The following is a 23,633-nucleotide window of genomic DNA, read 5'->3' as shown; positions in this document are numbered from 1 at the left end:
AGGTTGGCCTGGGCTATAGAATAAATTCCTGTCTCAAAATACAAGACATAGTATTCAAAACTAAACAAACAAACAGCTTATGTGAATTTGTCTTAGGAAATAATCAAGCCATGGACAATATTTATAAAGGAAAGTGTAGAAGAATCCTATGTCTGACAATGGGGGACTTAGTAAATGAAGCAGCTATGCTAATTAAAAAATACCAAATATGTTTATTGACTCTAATATGACAACTGTTACAAAAGAAAACATTAAAACACATTTTGATCAATTTACTATATATTTATATATCTACACATACACAACAAAGAGACTAAACAAGGTATTTCTTAAGTGGTAATAAAGGCTGTTTGGGTAACTGAGATCATTAAAATACACTGTTTAGATAGTAAGAACAGTTAACATTATTTCTCGAACTAAGCAGGAAGTTTTATAATGAACTTCTCAAACTGAAGCAGGAACAAGCAAGAGCCCTAGCTCCTGTGCTAGAACACCTACCTACCAGATAGGTACATACCATCCTATCCAGGGCCCTGGCTGCTCCCCCAGTACCACCAGAATTCTCAGAGGAAAGGCACAAGAGTGGCAGCTGTAAAGTGTCTCTGTGCTACTTGGTTTAAAGGTCAGAATTATTCAAACAGGCTTTAACTACAGTCCCATGCTATCAGAAGCAAAACACCAGTCCTACAGTTTCCAGCCAGGAGAGGCAAAAAGGAAAAGGACATTAGGTACAGTCATAATGATCAGTAATTTTTTTCCATTAAATTCATCCAATCCCAAAACCTGTTTTCAGGTTTCTTATGCCACACTTATTTATAAAAAGATATACTGAGGCATGAAGGTGTAGCTGAATGGCAGAAGTGTGAAATTAATATGTGTAAGGCCCCAGGTTCAATCCTTATCATCCTAGGAAGAGGAATATTAAAGAATACTCAGATTAAAATTTTAAAAAGCTATAAAAATAAATAATCTCGAAAGTGGTGCATGCCTTTAGCACCAACATACAGAAGGAAGTGGCAGGTGGATTTCTGTGTTCAAGGCCAGCCTGGTCTATATGGTAAGTTCCAAACCAGTCAGGGATACACAGTGAGACACGGTGGGACTCGGGTGGCAGGAAGAGCTCCCATAGTTGCTAATAATGTGCATGAGAATTTCAGAAGCCTTACATCCTCTATGACTCTGAACCATGAAGCCTCTGCAAGATGTACCAGTAAGTGTGCTTCTGTGGTGTGGCCTAGGCTGTATATCTTTTCTCTCCTTCATGCTTGGCCTTGTGGTACTTGAGGTAGTCGCTGTGCAGCTCCTTAAAGACATCTCGCGCTCCAGGCTGTAGCGAGGCCCGTAGAAACTGAATATCACGCTCTATGCAGAGATCCAAGATGAGATAAATTCCCTCCTGTAGCAGGTTCTTCACAGTTGGGTACAAGGTTACCTGGGAAGGAAGGAGGAAGGCTCTAAGCACAAACCAGGGACAAATCAGGCAACATGCTAAAAACATCAGAGCTCAGTAAGCAGAATGAAATTGGTGCAGCCACAGACAGATCCCTGGGCTTCAGACTTTCTAAGACAAAGGCAGTTTCTACAGCTAGGATCAATGGTCAGTGAATGAAAACATATCCCAGCAGCTTCTAAACTCACTGAGTGGGATGAGCATTAACCACTACTCATCCCAAGCTAGCAATATGATATGGAGAGACTGTTGTAAACCTAAGCTGGAAGTAAAAGAGTAAAGAACTAGAAACATCTTCCTATGTTTTCACTGGGATTCCGTACTACACAGAGCAGACAAAACAAGCAGGCCTGTAGGCTGCAGCATCTCCTGACCAACAGGGTCTTCCCAGGAAATCTGTCTGTCTCTCACAGGTCCTCCCACAACATCTAGTCTACAGAAACACAGGAATGAATGCAGAGATCTCTCTGGTTGTCTTTACTCTTGGGCATTTAATTAAAGCTAAACATGCTGCCTGGGAGAATTTATGGTTTTCAGTAGCAGTCTCTAATGTATATGGAGTGTTTTCTTATTACTAAATTTAAAAATAAATGAAAGATAAGACCTAGACTTCTGCCAATGGATTCCAGGATGTAATGGCCTTAATAACTCACAAGCACTTTTGGTTTTCAAGATTAAAACAAAACAAAACAAAAAGAAAAAAATGGACAAGTTTAAATTAAAGATGAATAATAAACCCAGGAGACCAGAGATTTCATAAAATAAATCTTAGAACAATATGACTTCAAGGTTCCAATTATCACTTTCCTTTTTGTACCTCAGCAAAATGAAATTACTATGTCTCTTTTCATTCTCCAGTTAAAAAGTACAAGCTTTTCTCTCATCAAAAGCTTTTATGTTAATGACTCACATGCTACGGTATATCAAGCTTCGATAAAACTGTTAAATGTGCATAAGGAAATCAAATGACAAGTCCTCATGTCATTCCAGAACCAGTATAAGTATCTTCTCAAGCACTCACTTAGCACTGCTGCTCCCTCCCACCCCCTAGCCCAGATAAAGTTGCTAGAATGACAAGAAGGTGTGGGGTGGAAAGTTACTCAACAGTTACAGTTACTTGAAATAGGGAAGGAAGCAATCTAGAAAGGCTGTTCAACCAAACCTCCCTGGAGAAATGCTGACTTTTCTAGCTAGACATTCCTCTACAGTGCCCACCAAGAGATCCAACTACCATGCATGCAAGAGACCCAGTACCAATCCAATCCACCAGACTTGCTATATCCCAGAAAGCATGTAAACATGTTTATACAAATACAAGCAAATGGATTTATTCACTTGACTCTGACACATTGGCATTCATTAATCAAAGTAAAGTTCCAATGTCATTTATAGTCCTAAACTGGCCTGACCACGGGGCACCAGTAGCTTATGGAAGTGTGAAAACAGTACATGGACATATGTGAACAAGTAACTCTTAATGATAAATTCATCATTTAAAACAACAAATCCCAAAAGCCAGATAAATTTAAACAAAAATCAGCAGTAACAAAATTCCCAGTGTGTCTACCCTGTAGTCTGCTCTGCGTGTCTAGGAGCAAATGAATGTGATGACTGCCCCAGGCCCCTCTTCTCCAGGTCTGCTGGTTTGGATCCATAAGAGTTCTTGGCCCTGGGTGAGATTTCACTTGCTTATTGGATAACAAGAAAAGGAAACAGGTCCAAGGTCCAAGTCTGTACTGGAACCAGAGACCTGGGAGTCTTGGAGTCCTGAGCAACTTCAGTGAGGGGCTCCAATGACCCTTACACGTCCCTCAGTTCTACCCATAACTCTATAAGGCTGAACACACACACACACACACACACACACACACACACACACACACACACACACACACACACGTACAGAAAAGTCCACTGCTGTGAGCCTATCATTGCTATTTTTGGTAAAAAGCTATGCTCTAAGACTGTGAATGGAAACCCCTGATGGGCATGTTCAGTCTACGTTTTTACCTTCTGTGCTTCTGTCACATACTGGGCCACCATGAATGGGGAGAACGCAGTGAATTCCTCAGCTCGAGTAGCAATGTGGCTATACATCCTTTCCACCAGGCGTGCACACTCAAGGACCACTGGCAAGTCATCCATGCTTCCTACAGATGGAAAATGATTAGTTTTGAAATGGCAAGAGCATTTCCTCTAGCCCTATAATCTTACTATAAGTAGAACTGACTGCAACTCTCTACTCTTTCCAGACTCTACTGGCTTATTTGTAGATAAAAATATGGTAAAAGATATGTCCAAACATGACAACAGTAAAAAACATGATATTCAAGTCCATGTGTTTTTCGGAGGGGGGGGGGGGTGTCCTCTGAGTTAATTTTATTGTCAACCTAGTATTAAGTGGGCAAGAAAGATCACCCTGAAATGGACAGCACCATTCCATGGACTGGGGTCCTGGGCTGAAAAATGAGGGAAAGGAGTAGGAAAGCCAATTGAGCACCAGCATTCATCTCTACTTCCTGACTACAGAGCAATGTGACCAACCACCCCATACTTCTGTCCCCATGATGGGCTGTATCTCCTCAAACTGTGAGCCAAAATAACCCCTTCTTTCTTAAGCTGCTTATGTCAGTATTTTATCACAGCCAGGAGACAATTAACTAATACAATATCTAACTAGAAAAATCAATTCACGTAAGGATGAAATCTATGATTGTTATCATTTTAAAGGAGATAGATTGCTATAAGACAGGATCAAATGAAGACTATCTTCAAGACAAACAGTTTATTGAGAGGATTTAAAAGAGTTCCAAATTATGCCTTTGCCTCTATCAGTTCTAGAAATTGTCTGTGTAAGATTTTCCTTTCACAGGCAAATGGAGATAAGATATAAGGCCGTCAGCCGACAATCCCCTCCTCCCCCTATCTTCCCAGAGTCACTTCTCACTCCAGTCCTCCCTTGCTAGTCAGTGTAGGACCATCTAGTTCCTGAGCTCCCCAAGTCTGCCCTGACTTGATAGGGAACACTGGCCATGCTATAGCACCTCCCAAGCTTTGCTGAGCACAGTAATTGCTATAACTTTATTTATAAATCTGGAAAATGCAAACAAACCCACGAACAAAAGGTAGACTGGTGGTTGCTCAAGATCAGACCTAATACAAAGACACAGACCTCAAACGCAAAAAGAATCTATATTTTGGCTGTGGCGTGGCTTCAGTTTGTTCTTAATTATCAATTAAACAGATGAAGCGCATCATGCAAACATTAAACCTCAATAAAACTAATTTTTAATATGTACAGTAATTTTTGAGAATAAACACACAGACATCTTATCTTTAACAAATGTAGTTCTCTAGATCAATTTAATTTCTATGAAATTCAGTTAATATTTGGGAAGTATTTCACAAGGCCCACACTGTAGCTATGTGCTTCATGACCTAACAATCTCCATTTAGACAGTATGAGTGACTGATTATTGCAGTCACTGAGTTCATGCATAATCATAAGAGTGCATCAGAACCCAATAAGGAGAATAGAACTGATAAACCCTGTGGACCAAGCCATAAGTACAGAGAATAATCTTGGGATTAGAGAGAACTGAGTTAGGTCAACATGAAGCACATGCTTCCATGCATGCTCAGAACGTGTGACAAGGGACAAGCTTGACATAGCATACAGCCACACTTCCACAGTCCATAGCAAGACCTTGCTTTGCCTGTCTGCCTCCCTGGGCACATCAGGGAAGACATCACTATAAGAATAGCATCTTGGGATATTAAATAACCTTAACTGGAACCACAGACAGTCATATACCAGCAAAGGCTATCAAAGAGAAGGAACTTGTTACCAGCCCTACACATCAGCAGATTTTTAATATTAATTAGATGAACACATGCACTGTGTTATGCAAGATAAATTCCTTATGCCACCAGCTAGCTGTTCACAGCTGGCAGAGTAAAGGGAGAACTGCAACATCTGTCAATAGTGTGCAACCTCTCATCTCTTCTCCTCCACCCCCTTCCTTCCAGAAAAGAAGTTTCAATCAGAGATGCCAGATGCATTCACGTTTGGAATACAGTAAAATGTGATGATCTGAAATAGTTAAAAAATGATCTTGAATCAGGAGGACAGATGTTAGTTTAAAACCAATGTGGTCTACATACTGAGTTCTGGGCCAGCCAGAGCTACATAGTGAGATCCCGTCTCAAACAAAAATTATCTTGAGAGGTGCCCTGGCTGGGTAGTGTTTAGTTTTGTTCTTGTTTTTGTCAGTTTGACCTTAGCTAAAGTGAGTTGGGAAAAAGAACAACTGAAAAAATGCCTCCATAATATTTCCTGTAGGCAAATTATTAATAGTATTTTCTTTATTAATGATTCATGTGGGAAGGTCCATGTGACAGGGGACAGTGCCACCCTTGAGCAGCTGGTACTGAGTTGCATAAAAAAGCAGGTTGAGCAAACCATGGAGAACAAGCCAGCAAGGAGCATCCCTCATGGCCTCTGCTTCAGTGCCTGCCACTAAGTTCCTGCCTTGACTTCCATCAGTGACAGAGTATAGCCTGGAAGTGGTAAGCTGAAATTAAACCCTTTCCCTCCACCAAGTTGCTTTTGGTCATGGTGTTCTATCACAGCAATAAAAATCCTAACTAAGACAAGAGGCTGGAGAGAACTCAGTGGTTAAGGTCCAGAGGACCTAAGTTCCATTCCTAGCACCCATATCAGGTGGCCTAAAACTACCTAACTTTAGTTCTAGGATGGCAGACACCCTCTTCTGGTCTCCACCAGTATTAGCATTGCACACATACACACTCACATGTGCACACACCCATAAATAAAAATAAATATTTCTCAATAAATTCTTTCTTGAATATTCACTTGATAATCTGAACATATTTTATGTGAACTCAATTTGGTGGCTTTATTTTCAGAAATACTTACAGTCAGAAACACTACATGATAAATACACTTGAATCTATATACCTGAAGCCATTACTTTGAATTACCTTTGTCTTTCTGCCGTCCTTCATGCATAACTGAAAACAATAGTATATTAAACGAGTTCAAGAAGGATGAAATGGCCTTCAGCATCACCTGTAGTAATAGAGGAACACAGAAGTAGGTCAGTGATCTTTTGTCTGCTTACCTGGCAGGAAATACAGAGAGATGTAAACCCTGCTGTGCAGCACAGATACTTCTCTTATCTTTTGCTAAAATGACTGCTGAAATCTGGCTCACATCTGGTTCCTTAGTTCTTGTTTTAACGTTTTAGGAAGTAGGGGGTTCTACATTGCACACGTTTCAAAATTTGTGGGGCACCTTGATTTAAAATTGGCTGAGTCTGTGCTTATTCTACACTGGTTCTAATATACTCTAGAAACACACAGAATTGGTATTTAAGAAGAAAAAAAGATTATATAAATTCACTTAAAATGAGGATCAAACCTCATTTTAGTCAAAGCTAGGACTTTCCCTTGAACACTGAGACTAAGCAACTCTTTTAAGAAGTTTGCTCCTGAAACTGGAGAGATAACTAAGTGGTTAGGAACAAATCATCTTGCTGAGAACCTACGTTTGGTTCCCAGTACCCACAGAGGAACTCACAACCATCTGTGTCTAACTCCAGATCAGACACCCTCTTCTGACATCACGAGCTCTGCATGCATATGCTGCACATACATACATGCGGATAAAACTCTTATACACAATCTTTTTAAAGGTTAGCTCACTCCTAACCTTCTTAAATGTCTAATCATCCTCCAACTGCTTCTCCCTTCCCCACTCACTTTCTTATATTTTTAAATTCATTTTTTTCCTTTGTGACAAAGATTCACTGTGTATCACAAATTCATATGTAGACCAAACTGGCTTCAAACTCATAGAACTGTTCCTGCCTTTGCCAAGTGGTGAGATCACAGGCATTTACTACTACACCAGACGATTTTATTTCATTTTTTTTTAAAAAAAGAAAAAAAGAAAAAGAAAAATGAGGCTAAAATGACAAAATATGCTTTTTAAATCTCTGTATCTATCTGTGTGCATGCATAGTCATGTATGGAGTGTGGCTGCATGCGTGCCACAGCACACATGTAGAGATCAGAGGACAACCTTAGTTGTTAGTGCTTGCTTTCTACCTTATTTTTGAGACACAGCCTTTTTGTTGTTCACTGCTGTGTTCTCCAGGCCAGCTGACCCTCAACCTTACAGGAATTTGCCTATCTCCACCTCCCAACTTGCCAAAAAAGCACTGGGATTACAGACACAGGGTACCATGTCCCATTTTACATGGATTCTGGGGATCCAAATTGGGCTCCTCATACTTAAATCTCCCCAGTCCCCAACATGCTTTCTTTATACCTCACATCAGGAACACAACCACAATGTCCAGCCAAACAGCAATGAGTTCATGTAAATTTAGCTAGAATTAAGCAAAATTAAACATGCAGATCCTAGCCATACTGACCACATTTCAAGTGGCCAACATGTCTCAGGCTACTGAGTACCATACTGACAATGCAGGCACCACTGAGTATTTATTTACTAGTCCATACTGTTCTACGTGTTCAACTAAAAAGAAGAGTGAAACACCAGAACAATTCTCTCTGGTATAATTAACTCAACAAAATCCAGACATCATCACAGCAAACCTTTCATACTGGCGTTTTGCAACAGGTTGAAGAAGAGGCTGTTTTGGGGAAAGCATCCCAGAGCTTCATCAATACTCTAAGTTCTCTCTGAACCCTTGTTATACTGATAAACAGTTATCAAATCCAGACCAAACTTTCTAGCTCCACAATGACACCTTGGTAACTTCACAAATCTGTCCTGTGTGTACCTCATTTTTCTCATTTGCAAAACGAAGGTAACAGGTCATCATGAGGAAATAATTGTAACGTGAAGTTTTCTCATCATAGTCTCTTCCTGGGTGTTTAGTCAATGCTGGGCACCTGTTATATCGTCCAGATTCATCTGAGAGGATTTTAGCTGAATGTTCACATGTATGTGATCTAAAACCATGCACTGGCTTCCCTAATGAGACCTGACAGTGTCAGTGAATGTTAGCTGCTTTAACCACTCACATCGTCCTGTTAATATCATTCTGTTGATGTTCTCTATATGCAGATCTAAACTCACTAAATACTCAACACATGTGTCAGCAGCTTTCCAGGAGTCAGTTTTCTAATCTTACTTTCAGCAAGATCTGTACTCTCAGACTGTGATGGATTTGTGCTGCATTATATTATACAGTCTCATAACAACCTTAATAATTAGTCAAGAAAAAAATCTTATCAAAGGTAGTGACAAAGGAGGCAGAGCCAAAGACGACAGCTGTAAGTCTCTGGAACAGACCATTTCTCTTAAAAATGGCATTGCTGGGGAGATTACATAATTTACTGGGTAAAGATTTTTATCATGCATGTCTGGTGGCCTGAGTTCAATCCCTGAATATGCTGACTAATTTTATGTTACTTGACACAAGCTACTAGAGTCATCAGAGAGGAAGAAGCCTCAATTGAGAAAATGCCTCCATAAAATCCTGCTGCAAAGGCATTTTCTTAATTAGTGATTAATGGGGGAGGGCCTAGACCACTGTGGGTGGTATCATCCCTGGGTTGGTGGGCCTGGGTTCTGTAAGAATGCAGGCTGAGCAAGCCATGAGGAGCAAGTCAGGAAGGAAGCAGCACCTTCCATGGTATCTGCATCAGCTCCTGCCTCCAGGTTCCTGCCCTGGATTCCTTCAGTGACAGACTGTGATGTGGAACTGTAAGTCAAATATAAATCCTTTTCTCCTCAACTCCCTTTTGGGTCATGGTGTTTCATCACAGCAATAGGAATCATAATTTGGACACTGGACTTTATATAAAAGGGACAGAGAAAACCATCTCTACAAATTTGTCCTCTGACCTTCAAACACACATCATAGCATATATGTAGACTACCTATTCTTAGATTATCAAAATACTTAGAAATATTTCAACATGTATGTGTACATGAGCATACCTAGTATTTATGAATTCCTACTGGTCACATGTATTAGGGGTGGTGCATGAAAAAAACCCCAGTCAAAGGTATCAATAGGTTTGGCCTAACACTCAGATTTAACGAAGTGGCAGTGGTCAAAATGTTCGTTGAGCCTCAATAGCCTCATCGCTAAAATAGGATCACATGCTTTACAGGCTTACTATGGGGTAAAGAGCCAATGCTCAACAAATGCTAGCTGGCCATTCTCTCTTCTATGAGATCTGTGTTCCTAGCCTCTGTATAACATAACAGTAGTAACTATAAACTCTCACTCTCTTTAGCACTTGAATTATAATCCCAACATATCTAAGCAAGGTAGTGACATTTAAGTACATCATTAGCAAACACAAAATAATGGACCTCTTTGTATAATATATGACACCACTCAAAGTAACAGATGTGGCAAAGAACAACTCAAGCGGCCTGAAGAATAGGTCAAGTATTTCTATGTTTACATATGAGAAATTACAGGAAGCAAAGTCTGTAATGGTAGAGCTTTCCTTTCTTGTTTTCCTTTAGTTTTCTGTCTGTTGCTTTTGTTTTTATTGGAAGTTAGGATAACACAGGAACCTCACACATATACACCACTGAGCAGCCCCAGCCCTTCTGCTACCCCTCTAGAAGCTGTCGTTTCCAACACACATAGGAGCAGCTGCAGTGCTCTTACTCTCACCTTAGAGTGGCACTGTAAGATGGAGAATAGCACATTGTGCATCTTCTGGAAGACACTGCTAAACTCCAGTGCCTTCAGGTGATCCAGAGGGACTGTGAGCAAAATGTTAAAAGCCAGACTGACATGATGAGGGTTGCTGATGGTCTCCTCCCCTTTCCGCAACAGAACAGCCAGGACATCGAGAACAGGCTCAATCACTACTAGAGCCACAGGCTGTTCCTGGCAGGCCTCTCGGTGTTGCAGCTACAAAGGAGGATGGACAAAGAAAAGAAAGTGAAGGTAATCCTGCAAGGAAACAAAATCACTTAAGCTATAGATGATAAAGGCAGTTTGCTTATGCTGTACAAGGAAATGATGTGGACAATCAAGCTATCATCCAGTCTCCTATAGACCTGGCTGCTTCAGCTCTCACTTTTTGCTAAGTACATCTACCATGAAGACAAGCTATTTCTTAAAAGGGATCAGACACACCCAATCTCTTACACAGAAACTGCATGTCAGACATGCATTAACAGTATTTTCCCAAAACAGATCATCAGTCCCAAATGCCTGTGATTATAAAACAGGTCTAGTTAAGATTTTCAGTTATTCTCCTAGAAAATGAGAGAATAGACTCAAGATAAAGGACTTCCCTGTGTTGTGGGATGTTATTTTAAAATGTGTTACATTTGTTTATGCTGTGAAACATTTGCTTAATGATGCAAAGATGTATTTTTTTTACATTGCATTTATTTAACTCTGTGAAGCTGTGTTATTTTACCTGTCTAAAACACCTGATTGGTCTAATAAAGAGATGAATGGCCAATAGCAAGACAGGAGAAAGGATAGGCAGGGCTGGCAGGCAAAGAAAATAATAAATAGGAGGAGAAATCTGTGAAGAGGGAAATAAAGGATCAAGAAAAGGAGGATATCGGGGCCAGCCACCCAACTACACAGCAAACCACAGAGTAAGAAGTAAAGGGAACTTATATAGAAAAAGAGAAAGAAAAAAAGCCCAAAGGCAAAAGATAGATGGGATAATTTAAGAAAAGCAAGCTAGAAACAAGCCGAACTAAAACCAGGCATTCACAAGTAAGAATAAGCCTTTATGTATGATTATTTGGGAACTGGGTGGTGGGCCCCCACAAAGAGTCAAATGCGTAAAAAAAACAACCATATTCCTGGGTCACCTAGAGAGCACCCTATGGTTTCTAGCTTGACACAGTAAGTATTTAAGGTGGCCTTTGAGTCCTGAATCTTACAAGAGCGTCATTCTGCAGGGAACATGGCTCTGCAGCCTGTCTGCCACACACATTAGAGGCATCAAGGGTTCTAACCTGGCGCATATAAGTGTGATCAATACACATTGTCACCATTATGGCCACCCATCAGTATGTTCCATATCCCACTCAATAACTTGCTTCTCCACTGTCTCTTCAACACACACATATGCAGCACGTGCCTTTTGGTTTTACAGATTCTTAGGGAAAAGATGAAGAAGCAAATTAGAAAACAGGAGGAAACAAACGAGTAGTCTAGTTTTCAGGTCGTTAGCTCTGGAAATATGCTGATTCATGACAATTCTCTCAGATAGCAAAAGTTCTAACAGGATGGTAATGATGGCAAACAGGTACTGCTCTTTCCTATCTAAAGTAAGAACCTTTTGAGACAGGTTCAATCAAGGGTGCAAACACTAAGACCAGCCTCAATGAATCAGGCTTTTGTAGTAGAAAATGAAATCAAGTCACTGCCAGAGGAAAACACAACACTTTGGTAGGATAAGAGTATTCCCCTTTACCGTATCACATGCCTTACACACACGTACCCCTCCTGACACGCTTTTTGTGCTTAACTGACCACAGAATTTTGTGGAGGATCAGTCCCAAGGATCCCCCTTAACCTACTTTGAGTATATGGCCCACAGTATTCACCTTGCCATTGCCATTTATCTCATCACTTCCCGTCTAATAGTTCTCAGTGCCCGACACACTCGTCTAACAGTGCACACAGATAGGAAACACAAATGAGTTGGTTACCTGTTCATGGCCACCTTCAAGAAATAACCACAGACCCAGAGAACGGCAGATCCCAAGAGACTAGCTGTCTTACAGAGGAGGGAATGACAAAAGAGCTGGAGAGTGCATTTGGAAAAACCACTCACCATTAGAGCCGTGACTATCTGGGGACACATACGCCATAGCAAACTCGCCTTCTCTCCATTGAGTGGGCATTTCAGTAGTAGACTGAGTAGTCTAATGGCACACAAAACCACCTGAAACGAAAGGGCAAACTTTAGAACAGAAATAGCCAATCCCACAGGAGAGCTCCTCCTACTGGGACTGACGATAAAATGGAACCCTGTTACTGGGGACAGGGACAAAGGCTGGTCAGGGTTGAGTTCTAAGAGGAAGGGCATCTTTCACATTTGTGCACAGAGAGGAAGCAACGGTGATGAGCATAACTCCAGCAGAAATAGGGCCCTTAGGGAGTATCTTACTAAACCAGGCACAGAATTGGTCCAGGATAGCAAGCTTAGTGAAAACAAAGAATGGTCTAATCATAGACCCCATTTTGCCAAGATGTTATCCACAGAGGACGCTATTACTCCAGCTGATCAAGAACTACACAAGGGCGCTGGAGAGATGACTTAGAGGTTCAGAGCACTAGCTACTCTTCCAGAGGATCCAGGTTTGATTTCCAATACTGACATCATGGCTTACAATCATCTAATTCCAGTTCCAAGGTATCTGATACCCTCTCATGGCCTCTGCAGGCACAAGGCATGAACAAGGTGCATAGATATACATGCAGGCAAAGCACTTATACATATATGGCAAAATTTTAAAAACCAAAAAATTTCATAAGGTTCAAAAAAAATGCTGGGTGAGATGTTGTGACAGCAGGCAATGCTTTTAACTTTAAACCAGACAAGAAGACCTACTTTTACTAAACACAAAAGCCTGGCCTCTTTCTCCCTTAATACTGTGAAGCCAAACAACCCCAGCCAGATCCTAATTTCTGCCCTGTACACTCTCCCCTTGTCTTCTCTTGACCGCACACACCTGCACATCTGACTGTTCTCAATTTCCTGCATACCTATAGGATACATTTACCTACTGAGGCTTGGAGCCCATTCATTTCTTCACAATTGTACACATTCTGCCCCAGTAGACAAACACACTTCTACCCCACGCACACCTTCAAATTCTTCATTCTTCAATACTCAGTTCAAGTTTCCCTTGTCTATGACGCCTTCTCTAATGTTTGTTTAATGAAAATTTGGGGGCTATGCCCCCCCCAAGTCACTCACTGAATGAATGGAAGCCCAGAGACCCAGAGTCATTCTCGAAGCTGGGCCCCAAATGTGCTATAAAGATACATAGCAGGCACTGGAAGGGATGGTACAGGTCCTCAGGCTCATAGCTATGTGTCTGAACTATTCCTATGCCCCTCCCCAGAATTCATAATCACCTCTTAATTCTCCTTTAATTCAGATCAAAAACCAACCCCAGGTATTATCAGTGATCAGGAATGAAAAATTCACATGAGGCTACACATAGTAGTAAATATCTATATTTACAGTACTTGAGAGGCTGGGGAGGCGGGGAGACTATAAATTCAGGATTTGGGCTGCAATGGCAAGACCCTAGCTTGGGGGAAGTGAGGAAGAGAAGCAGCAGCAGCCTAGAGCAGTCTATGGGGACTTTTTCCTCAAGTGCCACTGGGAACACCTGACTAGACAGTACCCACAATCATTCTGACATGTTAGCTGTATAAGACATTCTAAATGGAAGAGTACTGGATTTATGAACTCAGAGTCCAAATACCTCCTTTTCTTTTTCTTTCCAGTGTTGGAGTTTGAACCCAGGACCTCATGAATGAAATACCAACTGAGTTATATACTCAGAGTGTTTGGGTATACACAGACAGACAGACAGACAGACAGACAGACAGACAGACAGACAGACACAGACACACACACACACACACACACAATCGTGCGTACATAATTCTTAAGTTCTGGTCTACAGCTGTTTGGCCGTATCAAGCACTTTTCAAAAAAAAATGTGTGTGGGCAATGATTTGAGAAGTCCACACACGTTTTCACACGTGTCTTATTTTCTCACAAGCATCTCTCTTAATCTTCATTCTTAACCCTTAATAATATTTCCAAAAAAACCTGTGATAGATGAACTTAGAGACTTTTTTATATGGTCTTTATAATATTTAGCATCTCATGCAGTAAGAGCACACTTTTGTAATTCTGAAGAAATTCCCCTGTGAAAAGCAAGAATCTTCAGTGGAAGCTAGATAGTCCCACAACTGGGCTCCCTCCCACAGGCTCCTCCTCTGCCTCCACTCTCAGCCAAATTTGTCAGTCTAGTTTTAAAAGTGACATAAAAATTTTTTTTAAAGATTTATTTATTTATTATGTATATAACATTCTGCCTTGATGTATGCCCACAAGCCAGAGGAGGGACCAGATCTCAGTACAGATGGTTGTGAGCCACCATGTGGTTGCTGGGAATTGAACTCAGGACCTCTGGAAGAGCAGCCAGTGCTCTTAACCTCTGAGCCATCTCTCCAGCCCGTGACATAAAACTTCAAATAAGCCAGGCGGTGGTGGCACAAGCCTTTAATCCCTTTAATTGGGAGGCGGAGGCAGGCAGATCTCTGAGTTCAAAGCCAACCTGGTCTACAGAGTAAGTTTCTGGACAGCTAAGACTGTTACACACAGAAACCCTGTCTCAAAAAAAAAAAAAATCATCAAAACAATCCTTCCTTTCACCTGCAGTCAAACAAAAGAAAGACGGTATCCACCTGCTGATCAGACTTCCATGCCTGAGTGATGTCCAGCCCCTGAAGAATAGACTGCAGTATGATCCCAAACTGCTCTGTTGTCCCAGCCTCAAACATTTGGGCGAACAGGGCTTCTAAGTGAGGCTCAATATCCCGAGCAGAAATACCTGGACCTGGAGGAAAAGACGCCAAAAGTGTTAAGATCTGATTTATAAGTGATAATGAACTACAAATGAACTACAAAGTAACCATATGATGACACCATGTAGCCATTAATAACTTGAGGTGTGTAATTGTACAACCAAATACTGGTGAAAAAAGAGGAATAGGTGCTCACTGTGGTGCCCTTCTCTTATCCAGAGCTATACCTATGTACAGTGTATGCAAACAGAAAATGACAATATGCTCAGGTTAGTGCAGGACCACAGCAGACATGTGGCGATTTTTATCTCTTACCTCCCTTACACAATCAGGATGGGTGAGAAGTGGAGTATTTAATACTCAGGTAGGAGGAGTCAAACTGACTCTAGACTTTTTTAGAGGCTCCAATGAAAGGACAATGTGAACTTTAAGTTCTGTATCCTCGTCCAGGAGTGGATTTGGGAAGGCTGGTAAAAAACTGAAGCCAATGCCTCAAAAGAGTCAAAGTTACAGCTTCTGGGGACCCAAACTCTTTTTCCCTGGGTTGTTGTTACCAGTCCTAAGGCAGCTATGTCTGAGGTATCCAATGTTCTCTTTGCCAAGACTGACTTAGCTCTCTTCTGAACTTGGCCATCCACTCCCATCCCTACACCCCTGCAAATAGTATGTCTGATGCTACATCTCTTAATAAACTTACTTGGCATAAGTCATTGGTTTGTGTAGGATCTCCTGGTCCCAGCTATTGCTTTCATTTTATTTCTCATCACCAGTCTTCCCACTCAACACCTCATGGTTCCGGTGAAAAGACAAAAAGAACCTTGACATTCCTGGGACTGTCTACTAGGTCTATCCTGTGTTTTCTAGAACTTCACTGACCCACAATCTTGCAATAAAGCCCACGGCAGGATATTCAAGCCCTCCAACACTGACCTATCCATTCTTCATGTGTTTCAGAATGCCACACATTACTAGAATACATTCTGCCTCTCAATCTGTGTTATTTACAATCAAGAGGACAGAGACTGGGGGCTCTGACCGATTAAGTCACAGGTTACAACCTCTAAGACCTAGATTCACAGCCTTTTTCAGCCCCAATTTACTCATCAGTAAAACAAACACATCAGCAAAAGATGCCGTCACTGGCAAATAAAAGAACATAGAACCTATTGGAGAGCCTCTCCAGGAGAGCTTACTACCCACACTTGCCTGGCTGGACTTCAAGGCCACTTTCACTTGGCTTACATGTATCCTCTAGCCCCAATACCAAATTCAGGTTGAGTTTTGGTATCCTATATTTTCTTTTCTGCAGCCTCAATGGCTATCTGACTGTTATGAAGCCCAAATCAGCCAGAGGAGAGATACTCCTATACAGAAGGCCAGCTCTAAAGCATTGGCTTCCCTTAAAGCAATCTATTCTAGTGCCTGAATGCATTCTTCATAAAAGCACCACTGGATGGCAGAGGCACCTCCACAAGCTGTTGTACCGCTACCTTTCAGTTCTTCAAAACAACCATATTATGCTCCCTTCCTTCCCCAGTGCCTTGGGCCTCACCTCACTTAGTATTCCTCCAGACTGCTCACTAGACAGTCTGACAGTTCATATATGTAAACATGCTGGACTCCCTATATTTGATATCACAGGTCCAGGGATATAAAAGTGAGGCTTAGAGCTGCCTCATCTCACTAGAGGTAGGAAAAGGGAATACAGAAGTTCTGCTTAACAAACTGACAGTAGCCAGTTTCAGATGCTAGCTGCCATCTTAAGACACTCACTTGGAATGCCGTCAAAAGCTTTAACAAAATCTTTGATGTTAATTCCAGTAAGGGAAGCACCAATCTCTGAGTTATTAACGGGGAAAGATAGACCATTACAGTCAGGGTCTTCTCAGTTCATTCACACTTGAATCCAGACAGAGTGGTCTTTGACAGAGAGACAACAGCAGCACTGTTCAGTCCACACACTCGGCTCTGGTACTGGCCCGGGCAGACCAGGTGGCTTCACTTCCTAAAAGTCCCGTACCCTCGTAGCTTCTCTATGCAAATCAACTCAGCCAAATTCTACTCAGCATGTACTCTTGCCTCCCATCCCCACAAAGTCTAACCTCAAAAGACTACCTACTTCCTATTCTGGCCCCAAAAACTAAAAAGAAAGCCTCTGCCGCCTATGATATGTACTGACTAGATTCAAGAAGATATCAGGCCAGTTCATCTTTGTCTGCTTTGGGGAGCGACTCTATTTAGTATACTTTTTTAAGATTTTATTTATGTTTGGGTTTTCAGACAAAGGCCTCACTATGTACCCTTGGTCTGGAACTTGTTATGCAGCCTCTGCCTCTGGAGTGCCAGGATTAAAGGCGTGCATCACAACTCCCTTTCAAGCACAATAATTTAGTAATTTTTTTTTCTTTTCTGAGACTGGATTTTTTGGTAGCTTTTGGAGCCTGCCCTGAAACTCACTGTGCAGACCAGGCTGGCCTCAAACTCAGAGATCCACCTGCCTCTGCCTCCTGAGTGCTGAGATTAAAGGCATGTGTCACTACCTTTAAAAGTACCTGGCATAGTGTACTTTTTTAACATGAATATTTTTAGATGATTCTAAATAATTTCCATAACATTTCAATGGCTATATAGGAATCCCTAAACCTTTGATCTATACAGCTTCAGAGTCAGTTTTGGGCTGGAAGACATCAGCTCTCTCACTGGTCTGTGTCTGAAGTCTTAACTGCTTAAAAGGGCGAAACTCATTAACAGAGATGACACTAGATGAGTCTATTTTACTACACACACACACACACACACACACGCAATTGAGCACACTGATTGGGGTGCTGAGGAAAATAGATTTTATGTAATTTTCAAAGTTAATCTATAGTACTATAGGCCTGATATAGGAGTTTCCCCCAAGTGAGATAATCCATTTGAGTCAACTGTGGCCAGAGCAAATTAAAGGCCAAGAACAAGAACAGTAGCCCTTAAACCATGATTGGGGGTTGGAGAGATGGCTCAGTGGTTAAGGGCACATAATGTTCACATAGAAAACCTAAATGAAGTCCCAGCATCCATGCTGGGCAGCTTACAGCTGTGCACTCGTATGTGCACTCCAGAGAATAAGCAGCCCTCTCCTAGAATCTACAGGCACCTGCACTCATATGTCCACACACCCATATACACATGACTTAAAAAAAAAATTCTAGGTGTGGAATATGAGATAGCCGGGTCTATATAATGAGATCCAGGTCAGCCATTACATAGTAAGACTGTGCCTCTAACAAACAGGCATGAATGTACACAAAATAATCCCTAAAATATGAGAGGACCTGAGAAGACTAGAAAGGTATAGTGTGCACAGGGGAGGGAAAGTTGGAAAGGTGGCTGCTTACACATGCCAAAACAGAAAGAGAAAATGATGTCCCAGATGCGTGTCTACAGGACAAGCTTGCTCATGTGGTACCTTCTGAAGCTGCCAGATGGGGGGGGGAGCCCGGACAGTTGTGGTACACACCAGTAGGACATGCTGAAGTGACAGGCAGATGAATCTTAAGAGATGAAACACGGTAACTTGGCCATGGAGTTCCCTTTGACTTAAGCCTCTGCAACGCAGAATCAGTTCAGAGAGAAACACCTTACTGGGTCTGGAGAGATTTTTTCAGTGGTTAAGAGCACTGGCTGAATGCTCAAAGGATCCAGGTTGGATTCCTATCACCAACATGCAGCTCACAACCATCAGTGACTTCAAGTCCATGGAATCTAACATGATCCTTTGGCTTGAGGACACCAGGCATATACTTGGTACACAGACATATATGCAGGCAAAACATACATACACATAATTAAAAAACAAAAAACCCACCTTACCTGTAAGAACTTTCTGCACAGAATGAAAGATGGAAGTAAAAACAGAGCTCTCCTTGGAATGGAGCTCTGGGGCCAAAAGGAACAAGGTTAGAAATTGCAAGGCTGCCTGGAAAGACTGAGTATTCCCCGACAGGGCAGGCAACTCCTCCAGCAACTGAATGTAGACATCCTGGTAAAGGGCCATGTGAGAAAGCACTGTTCTATCCGTATCCACCACTTGAGAAATCTGGGGCTGTCCTTCCCGAACGTGTTGGCTCAGGTCTACTTCTAAAAGCGTGGGGACAGCTGAGAGGAAGACTGAAGGCAGGCGGCGGCCTGTAGTTCCAGGCACTAGGCAGAGATGCAGCATGGCACCCATCTGCATCATGGCCTGCTGCAGCAGCTCAGGTAGTGCTGATGCCTGCAGTAGCTGCCTTCGCTCCTTAACATAAGGCCCCAAACTTTGACACAACTTGTTTAGAGCCACTAGAAGCAGCTGCCTGCACTGAAGGCTCTGGATCTTCAATTCTTTGCTGGAAGCTTCCTTACTACATCTTGAGAGGAAGGCAGTGATTTTTCCAAAATTGAGCACCAAGCTCTGCTTTACTTGGATAAGCATCTGCATTAGCTGTTCCAAGAACATCCCTAACACTTGAAGAAGCTGTAGCCAATCGGGGTCATCTTCCCTAACTTGAAATTCTGTGCTGGCTTGCAACAGTGAGGTCAGCACAACCTCAAAGATGTCACTAACATACATGACCCTGAATACAGAGCGGGCATTTCTTCCCCTCTGCAGACCACTAAGGAGTCGGTAGCATGTCACCAAGTACTGGAGGGCTAGTGGGCAAGAGCAATGCTCCAATGTGGAGACAGCCATGGAGACTAACAGGAAAAAAAAATGCACGTGGTAAGATGGCTTGAGGCTGTCCAGGTGAAGGGTGGAGATGACTTGTAAGAGCTCCAGGAGGACTTTTAGCTGCTCTTCATCCAGCTTGATAGGAAAACCATTCTTGATCATAGATAGAAAATTCTGGGCAACTTCTCCTCTTGGTTCTACACCTTCAAGTCCAACTTTTGCTAATTTGGTTTCCCAGTGAGCCACAAATGTGTGGTAGTCCTTTTCAAAAAGCCAGGGAAACCGCTGACTAATAAGACTCAGATCACTATGGGCACCAGAGCACAGAATGCTGGAACATTCTGCAGTAATACACATCAGGAAGGCAGAATGAAGGGATGGCATCTCTGGAAAGAGAGGGCTGTGCAGGAGGGCTGTGGATACTGTCTCAAGTGTAATGTATGGCTCACCATGGACCAAGCTTTCCTGGGCTTTATTTGCTGGTAAAGTTCTTAACAGGACAGTGGCCAAATATTTCACATCATCCAAACAAAGGTAGGGTATTAAAACTGTGAGGTTTGATACAATCAGGTGCCAGTGTGCTACAGGATATGTAGACTCATTCATTGTTGACACCTGCCTATCCCAGGCAACTACTGTCTTCTGACTTAAACAGTCTCTGCTAGAATCCAGAATGCGGGCAGTGTCATCCCTCAAGGTTTGAAGGGCTTCTTTAGACTGGGAACTAGTCCGCATCAAAGTCCTTTTCACCTTCTGCAGGTACAGCTGTTCTAAGCAGTACCTACTGAGAGACCTGGACTGAACTATACACTTTTCCACCTCCTTCCAAAGCTGTGTTTCCACACCTGGTAGCAACAAAGGGAGGGTTAAGACATCCAGTGCAGCCCCAGCTAGGGGCCCTGCCAGAGAATGATACTGGCTGCAGTGCAAACTGAAAGTAGTGTCCACTTGAGTCCAGGTGTAAGAGAGTAAGAGTGCAGAGTCACTCACCTTCTGTTGCCACAGCTCGGACTCTGAGCTCCAGAGGTCCACGAGAAGGCCCAAAAGGGGCCTCACAAGCTCTTTCAGCATCCTCTCCATTATGCACTGTGTCTGTCTGATGATGGGCAGAGGCATGCTGTTGTCCAGACTTGGCATGTTGACCATGATACAATGCAGCAGAGAGCTCAGTGACAATGCCTTCAAAGCCATGTCAGTGTCACTCTGCAAACAGGGTATGACTAAAGACTGGAACTTATCTAGTACAAGTGACCATGTATCCAGGATCTGACACAATGGCAGCTCCAAGAGGCATGCACAGAGAGCCATAGAGGGGCCTGAGGTAAGCAGAGGCTGCCTCAGTGCCTCTGCCGCTGGACAGCAGATCACCCCCAAAACTTCTTCAAACAATCGTGGCACCTGTCGGAGCTTGGCATATGTCTGGAAGACAGTGTTAATAAGTACCTCCTGGGCTTTTTTAGCTCGAAATTCTGTTACTTCTGCATCAATCCAGGCTGAAGACAACAGGTCATCTAGGTCTGGTTCTAAAATCAAATGATTCAGAGACATTAAAATCTTGAGGCAGCGAAACCAAGCTGGCACAGGTGCTTGTGAATGGTTGATCAGCAGCTCAGCCACATGGCGGTAGAAGTGGAACTGTGTCTCCTCATGTCGGATCCTGTCAGCAGCCACATTGTAGATGTTGGTGGTGGCCACTGAATTTAGCAGTTGCTCTACAGCCAGAAGCTCTGTGGTCCAATCTGATAGGGTTAGGGCTTCCATCTGTCCCTCTTGCAGGTGTGAAATCTGCAAGCAGCCAAACAACCTGGGGAGAGCCTGAAAACAAAGAAACTGGTTTTCTTCCTTAAGGTACGAGTCCAAAAAGAGTCTGTACAATAAGGACACTGAGTTTGCCACAACCGAAGCATGCAGGTCTGACTTGATGTAGTCAGGCTCTACCAGCCTTTTAATCACAGTTTCCATTGGAGTGAGAAGACTCTTCAGAACCCCCATCTTTACGTTGTCTTGGTGCTGTTCCAAGAGCTCCTCTTTATAAGATGAGAGTAAATCATGTCGAAAAACACCACTTCGAAGAACCGTGTCAATCTTACTCCTGATATCTCGGCTCAGTACCTGCCGTAGCTGGCCCTGACCAGCCTGTGTCCATGTGCCCCCAAAAAGCAAATGTCTCAGGACTAGGCAAGGCTGAAGGAGGTGGCCAGTCATATCTGCAAAGACACGTCTGGGGTTGGCTTGCTGTTGCTGAAGCTTGAGGTAATGGTCAAGAGCCAGATGAATGACTTCAAATAGCTGGACTGTCATGACTCCTTCCGGTTGTCTGCAGACTGACCAGCAAAGGTGGCTCAGCAAGGCTACAATCAGCTCTGGTTTGGCTGTGTAGATGACAGCAAGGGCAGGTGTTGAGAGGATGCCCTGGCAGCAACTCAGGATAGCACAGACATTCTTCTGGGATCCCACAAGTGAGAACTCTGCTAGTCTCTCATTTATAACCTGAGTATTAAAAAAGAAATAAAGGTCATGACTACCCTGAAGCTACATTTGCTCAGAAAGTGTGAAAGAACCAATCATTCCTCTCCCATTTTGATGAGAAACAGGACTTTTTACCTCTAACATGAACTTGATACTTACTTAATGCATCAATAAAAGATAAAGTGTCTGTTCTAATTTCTTCACACATCCATCTCCTGTCAGTATCAATTCTGAAAAGGTTTACTGCCATCCAATTCCAAGAGGCTTTGCAAAGCTTAAAGGTCAGTAGTCAATATTTTTTCTATTTATTCTTCTCTCATACATCCCAACCACAGTCTCCTCTCCCTCCACTCCTCACAGTCCCCTCATCTCTAACCTCCCCCTTACCCCAGATCCACTTCTGTTTCCCTACAAAAGAAAATAGGACATCTTAAGGATATTAAAGCATAATATCTTAAGGACATCGACATGGCATAATAAGATGTGATAAAGACTAGGCAAAAACCCTTGTATCAAGGCTGGATGAGGCAACCCACTAGGAAGAAAAGGTATAGACCCTAAATCTTTAACTTATCTCAGATGTCATCAAGTAGCGCTTGAGTCATGATCCTGTGGTCCTATATACATATTACAGTCATTACATTTTCCTATTAAAAACACCAAAGCAGTGCTAAGAGATGTAACTACATTGGTAGAATGCTTGCCTAACATGTTTAAAGCCCTAGGATCAATTCCCAGCACTACATAAACTGAGTGTGATAGTGCATGCCTGTAATCCCAGTACTCAAGAGGAAAAGGCAAGTATAGCATAATACTGGGGTTCAACCTGAAGATCAGAAAAGCAAGCAGCCAGTCACTGGCTCTTACCTTTACCTCAGACCGAAAATGGACAAACCTGCCTCCATGAATCCTTAGACTGAGACCTATCTCTTCCCATTTTATATTCCTCTCTAGTGTGTGCACCATACTGCCCGACCTCTACAGCTAACTTGTGTGGACTGCTGGGATTTAAAGGTGTGTGCCACCACTGCCTGGCCTGTATGGCTGACTAGTGTGTCTGCTTTGCATTGATCTTCAAGAAGCTTTATTTATTAACACAAATAATATAACACTATCGGCAGAAGATCAAAACTCCAAGGTCATCCCTCAATTACATAGCTAATTGGATGCCAGTAAGTACCTTTCTTTTTATCATACAGCAGACACATTGTTTCCAGCTTTCAAAATTCCAAATTCAGGCAGATCCCAAAATTTACTATAAGGCCAGTGATTTGCTCCTGGTCATATAAGATCTAAGAATCAAAGCCGTCTGAGGTGCTAAGCTATTAGCAACTACGTGAAACAATCATTATTTCCACCCAAGTAAGTACTGCTTAAAAGTCACAGCAATTCGAGACCAGCCTGGTCTACA

At 42.4% G+C, this 23,633-nt stretch overlaps 1 protein-coding gene across 2 annotated transcripts in view; it reads right to left on the bottom strand.

The window, feature by feature from the left end:
- Urb2 (URB2 ribosome biogenesis homolog) overlaps positions 1 to 23,633 on the bottom strand; it is a 27,646-nt gene continuing 4,013 nt past the window's right edge. For both annotated transcript variants that reach the window (XM_005345869.3, XM_026778590.1), the window contains exons 4-10: positions 18,919 to 22,243; positions 14,944 to 15,095; positions 12,284 to 12,394; positions 10,144 to 10,386; positions 6,455 to 6,542; positions 3,461 to 3,600; positions 1 to 1,432 (exon numbers count right to left, since the gene is read on the bottom strand). In XM_005345869.3, the coding sequence (XP_005345926.1) occupies positions 1,235 to 1,432; positions 3,461 to 3,600; positions 6,455 to 6,542; positions 10,144 to 10,386; positions 12,284 to 12,394; positions 14,944 to 15,095; positions 18,919 to 22,243 (4,257 nt within the window). In that variant the 3' untranslated portion in view covers positions 1 to 1,234. The remainder of the gene's footprint in view (positions 1,433 to 3,460; positions 3,601 to 6,454; positions 6,543 to 10,143; positions 10,387 to 12,283; positions 12,395 to 14,943; positions 15,096 to 18,918; positions 22,244 to 23,633) is intronic.

The sequence above is a fragment of the Microtus ochrogaster genome, chromosome 4, assembly GCF_000317375.1.
Source record: "Microtus ochrogaster isolate Prairie Vole_2 chromosome 4, MicOch1.0, whole genome shotgun sequence".
Classification (NCBI taxonomy): Eukaryota; Metazoa; Chordata; class Mammalia; order Rodentia; family Cricetidae; genus Microtus; species Microtus ochrogaster.
The sequence above is the reverse complement of the archived record's forward strand: the minus strand, read 5'-3'. Positions and strand labels throughout refer to the sequence as shown.